The 6249-nt window shown below is 38.5% G+C and overlaps 1 protein-coding gene across 1 annotated transcript; it reads left to right on the top strand.

Annotated features, from left to right (window-relative positions):
• Nucleotides 1-624: 624 nt before the first annotated feature.
• On the top strand, nt 625-1716 carry LOC110195195 (olfactory receptor OR51C1-like). The gene is given in 2 exon segments (XM_078146207.1): nt 625-911; nt 914-1716. Coding segments are annotated over 2 exon segments (963 nt in total). The 5' UTR covers nt 625-751.
• Nucleotides 1717-6249: the final 4533 nt, after the last annotated feature.

Raw genomic sequence — 6249 nt, 5'->3', positions numbered from 1 at the left:
ATTAGGATACAAAGGGGGAAAAGACAACAGTAACTTCAAGGACTGCACATTCTACTCATGGAAAACAATATAGAGATTGGTAAATACAAAATATATAATAAGTAAATACTTGGAACGGCAAGGGATAGTACTAACCATTAGTTAGATCTAGGAGATACCTAGTAGGAATGAGTACCCCATCTATACTTTGAAGGGATGGTATGGATTCTATGTAACAGGAGTAAGGAGAAAGAATGTTGCAGCTATGGAGTCCAGTCTGTATGAAGGTTTACAGATGAAAGATAAAATACAGTGTATAAGGAATGGCAAAAGGGATAATGGATTTAAAGCTGAAGATACTTTGGAGACCATCAAGTTCAACCTTCTTCTTTACAGATGTCAAAACTAAGGCCTGGAGAGGTGTAGTTGTAGTGGCTTACTTAGTGTCACACAGCAAGTAGAGGTTTGAGTAAGGATTTGAAGTTGTTTTCCTGACTGTAAAGCTGGAACCCACTGCCTCCTCCACACACACACACAGGCACACTCTGTTACCTGGATGCCTAGATCATTTTGGCAGGAATGTCAAATGTATGAGGAAAAGTGAAATCATTCTGGAAAAACTATGCTAGACAAAGATTGTGGGAAAGCTTTAAATTATATTTTATCCTGGACAACAACAGACAGCCACTGAAACTTTTTGAAGATAGAAATGAATTCACATAAATTTGAAGGGAAATTATTGCTGTTTATCCTTACAGCATTCTGACTACAAATGTGGAGTCTTCAGGTCATCATGCCATCTTGGAGTAACATCACTTCGCCTACCTTCCTCTTCACAGGTGTTCCAGGACTTGAAGTCTTTCACATGTGGGTCTCTATCCCTTACTGTTGTCTCTGTGCCATGGCCATCTTAGGGAGTGCTATGATCATGTATGTGTGATCACTGAGCAGAGCCTCCACGAGCCCATGTACTACTTTCTCTCCTTGCTGTCAGCCACCGATCTGGGCATCACAGTTTCTTCCTTGCCCACCACAATTGGGGTCCTTTGGTTCAATGCCAGGAAGATCAGCCTTAATGGCTGCATTGTACAGCTGTTCTTCCTCCACGGCTTCACCCTCATGGAGTCTTCTGTGCTTCTGCCCATGGCTTTTGACTGCTTCATTGCCATACGCAAACCCCTCAGATATGCCACCATTTTAACCAACTCCAGAATTGCTAAAGCTGGGCTAGGGATTTTTGTGAGGATGTTAATCAATCTGATGCCTCTCCTCCTGCTCCTCAAGAGACTGTCATTCTGTGGTACCAATATTCTCTCACACTCCTACTTTTATCACCCAGATGTGATTAAACAGTCCTGTACAAGCACCAAGATCAACAGCATTGTTGGCCTCCTTGCCCTCATTATGACCTCAGGCATACACATTCCATGCATCATCCTCTCCTATGTGCTGATTATCAAATCCATTCTCAGCATCGCATCTCCTGATGAGCGGCACAAGGCCTTCAGTATCTCTGTCTCACACATAGGTGCAGTTGCTATCTTTTATATCCCTTGGATCATTCTGGCTCTTGTGCACAGGTTTGGCCACAATTCCCCTCCATATATTCATGTGCTGTTGTCAAATCTGCACTTCTGCTTTCTTCCTGTCCTTAATCCAATCATCTACAGTGTGAAAACCAAGCAGATCTACAGGGTCATTTGCAAGCTTTTTCAAACCAATGGGTCAAAGCTGTAACCATGGTGGGGGTACAGGAGGTGGGGTGCCCAGTGTGATGTGAACTCTTCATGTACCTATAGTCAGAGGGAGTTTGGTATAGTAGAAAGAGAGTCAGAGGTCCTGGATTCAAATTCTGGATCTGTCATGTATTGACTTGAAATGGACCAATTTATCTTTCTGGGCCTCAATTTCCTTAACTTTAAAATGAAGAGAAGAGACTAGATGACCTCTAAGGTCCCTTCTCCTTCTAAATATATGATCTGATAATTTTCACCATGGAGTCTCCAGGACCCTTCAGTTGTTTTTCCACCTGCCATGATCCCTAAATGGTTTCTCTTCATTGTATTCTACACTTATTTTCTGTCTTGATGCTCCTGCTTGTTTGCTGAGCTGCCAAACTCTCACTGTTACCCAGCAGTCTCACTCCTCTCCATTAGTACTACATTTACTGCTCTTTTATCACCTCGTATTCAAATATTAAACAGTTAGTCCCTATTGATTGAATGGAAAGGGCTAGAAGTGATTTTTCTACAGTTAAATTGAAAATCATCGACCCACTATTTCTGACTCTCCAAACAAGAACCTTGTGGGTACAATGGCAGAACTGATTGTCATGTTCCAAGTCATCTCATCCCCCTTGCCATAAAAGAAGGGTCTAGATACCATATACTTCTGTTAATGTTAGTGTTACATCACTGAGAACTAATCCATAGTACAAAAAAGACTCTTTTCTCTTCCTCTATATTCGCAGGAGGTATTACCCCCTTGCTCAAAAAGCTTTGGTTTTTCCCTGTTGCCCAACACAGAAAACTCAAATTCTTCTGCTTAGCATTCAGACCTTTCACCATCTAGCACTGCTCTACATTTTTCACCTTATCTCATATCTCTTGACTTTACATTTCTACACTTCAGCCAAACTGGACAATTTCCTGAATCTCAATCAGGAGTTACATTTTCACAATTTCATACTTTTACCCACATTATTTCCTATTCACAAAGTATATTATCATTCTCTCTTCATATGTTGAATTCCTAACTTCTGATATTTAACTGGATTGTTATGTGGAAGATGCTTTGTACTCCTTCAAGTGTTAAATAAATACATTATTGTTATTACTACCAGCCATCCTTTAAAGCCCAATTCAAAATACTTTCTCTTTTCAGGAGAGTTTACTTATGCTCCCAATCAAAAGTATGTTTTCTTCATATATCTCATATAGCACATTTTTTGGGGGAGGAGAGAAGTAACCAGAGGTGTGCTGGATCTATCTGAACCAGTCTGAAAGAATTGATTGTTAAATTTTATTGTGATCTAAAGAAGAATGTCATTGAAAGACTTAAGATTTCTGATCAAGGAAAAGACTGATCATGAGACTAACAATGAAGCATACAAGCTAATTTCTGATGGACAAGCAATGGCTCAAAGCTGAAGAAAAGACGCATATTTTCAGACATGACCATTGTGTGGATTAGTTTTGTATGACCATGCTGATTTGTCAAAAGGAAGATGTTTAATTTAATTTTTTTTGTTTTTAAATTCAGGAAAGAGGAATCTTAGGGAAGGAAGATAGTAGTATATAACAATCATTTACAAAATGGGAGGTAAAAAGAAGTTATTGAAATATTAGGAAAAACACATGAATGTCAACAGAAGATTGGAAGGGAAAAAAAGACAAGCAGGGCAGCTTCAAAATGAGCATGTTGAATGTATCATACTGGTATTTTTTAAATGGTGAGTTGCTTTTAATAAAGATTCATAGTTTCATCTGCAATCCTTTTCCCCTCACATGAAAATGTTCAATTTGCTGTTTCAAAGTATGAAATAATGAAAAAAAAGCTTTTCAAATTATAAAAAATTCACCATGAACATTTCTACCTTAGAAATCAAGAAATGCTACAGATCAAAGTCTGATTTTTTGAAACGGTCTATACGGAAGATAATGCTGGACAAAATAATAATAATGTAGATTAAACTTGAAAGTGTGTTGTAGGTACTTTTCTGGCATAGTGGGTCGTTAAATTTTAACCATTATCATGTTTGTGGCTATCTTTGAGTATTTACTTTGTAATATGTTTTATGACTAATTGTTTTGGCATCTTAGCTACCTACTGGCCTGGAATTCCTTCACTGGCAGGGATTTTATCACTTATGTTTTGTATCTACTCTGTTTACCTGCCCCAGTTCTTGTCTAGTGCTTGCATCAATACATACTTAATAAACATTAAGTGTGTTGTATGGTTATATTTGTATTATATGCCTCAGGTGGCATATAATGAGCAAGCTGATTGAAAACATTCCCCCATTGGAAGAGGAACTCCAAAGAGATTTTTGCTAGTCCTTGGGAGCACTGGTTTCTAAAGTGGGGCCCTCTGGGAGAGAGTATGGCATGACCTCAAAGGATATGCTACCAAACAGAGAGTGTAAAAATGGTGACAGAACCTAGACCCCTTATATAGCCAATTCAGTCACACCTACCTTCAGCACCCTTTGACCTTCTATTTGAAGAGCTAGAGGACTGAATAAAGAACTGTTCCCAAAGCCTCCATTTAAAGAGGGCTGCCAGGTGAACCATCTCTTCAACTAGCGCTGCAATCCTTTGGATTGGTCTTCATCATGCCCCAGGAACCTCATCAGGAACCTTAGCAGCTTCCAACATTTCATCAGGGTGGTAACCATCACAGTGGCATTGTTGAGATTTTGCTGTTGGTAGAGTCCCTATCAGAAAGGAGCTCCTGGCATAATGATGTGAATATGGTCCCCATTCTCAAAGATCTGTTAAACTGAGAAGAGAAATAGTTTGTACTTCTAGGGATCTCTTAGTCTGAAAAGGTAGAGGGATAATCACATTCTAATCCCAGCTCTGATATTTAGTAACCATGTGAACTCAGGTAGGTCATTTCTCTTAGACTCAGTGTCCTCATTAGTAAAATGAGATCTAGAAAAGATAAAAGACTCTTTTAGCCTAAAATACACAATCCTACAAAGAAACAAATAAATGCAACTATAAAAGGTATTTTTTTAAATGTTTATCCTTATACCCAGAGTACTAAATGTCATTGCAGGCATCAGCAGTGTGACCCAGTCAAAAACAGCCTAATGCAATCATGGAATCATCTTGGTTAACTCCCTTTTCATCAAGTGCCTACAGCAAATTGACCAAATGATATAAAAATCCATCTGGAATAGGGGCCTTATATAACAGTGCTCTGAATAAACTGTGACATTGCAGCTGAGAAGGCAATATTTTTTCTCATATCAGTATTTCAAAATTCAAGACCAACACTGAATTTTCTATTGAATGCTGCCTGGGTCCTTCTGAGACTATTTTTTATAGTCTTTCTGTGCTGTCTCTGTTTATGCATTGTCCTTCTCTCTCTCTTTCCTTTTCAGAATGAATCAATCTATTATCTGGGAATTTGTCCCACTGCTCACACTGCTTCAAGTGCACTGGAATCAGAAAGACCTTAGTTCAAATCAAATCCCAGACACTTGGTCTTTGTTCACCTCAATTTTCTCATCTACAAAATGTGGATAATAATAATACTTATTTCCCAGAGTTGTGAGGATAAAATAAGGAAACATTTCTAAAGTGCCTCACAAATGCTTATAAATCTGTAAATACTAGCTGCTATCACCACCATCATCATCATCATCACCATCCTCCTCCTCACCATCACCATCATTATCATCGTCATCATCTCATGTAGAACTTTGACTGCTTTCTGAAGACTAATGTGGTCTACAAGCTCAGTGGAGTCTACACCTTGAAATCACAGCCATCTTTAAAACCTTCCCCAAGCAGATCAAACTGTTGTTCCTTTTGAGAAGCATGTAAGAAAGTCAAGTCGTTTTATCAGTTCCAAAAAACTGATCATTCAGAATCTACGAACATCAAAATATTATGAGTTCATGATGTTGTATCTTTATGGGAATAAATTGTGTGAAGTCATGTTAGGATTTCTAGGAATCACTGATACTTCTCTGTATCATAATTCTGTCATTAGAATCATGTCTGAAGCATGAATTAGTCACCCAGTTTACCTGTAGCTACTGGATCGGTTCTCTGATATATCTAGCTTTGGTAGTACAGAGATGTCAATTGGGGTATAAGGGGTTTTGAGGAGGACTAGCAACTTTTGTGTGAGGTCAAAGGGTATGAACAGATAGTTTGTTGTTTGTTTTTGCTTTTGTTTTTTTTTGCTTTATTTTTTGTAAGGCAATAGGTGGTTAAGTGACTTGCCCAGGATCACACAGATAATAAGTGATAAGTTTCTGAGGCTGGAGTTGAACTTAGGTCCTCCAAGGCCAGAGTTCCATCCATTGTGCCACCTAGCTGCTCCCATAAACAGATAGTTTTGCAGAAGAAGAAATCAAAGCTATCTTTAGTTGTATGAAAAACATGTTCTAAATCACTATTGATTAGAGAAATGCAAATTAAAACAACTCTGAGATACTACATTGCAGCTATCAGAAATGAAAAAGGTCTGTAAGGGATGGGGAAAATAGGTACACCAAGAAATTGTTGGAGTTGCGAACTAGTCTAGGGCAGT

This window comes from Phascolarctos cinereus, unplaced genomic scaffold (genome assembly GCF_003287225.1).
Source record: "Phascolarctos cinereus isolate Bilbo 61053 unplaced genomic scaffold, phaCin_HiC Scaffold_726;HRSCAF=1367, whole genome shotgun sequence".
Taxonomy (NCBI): Eukaryota; Metazoa; Chordata; class Mammalia; order Diprotodontia; family Phascolarctidae; genus Phascolarctos; species Phascolarctos cinereus.
This window is presented reverse-complemented; position numbering and strand designations above follow the sequence as displayed.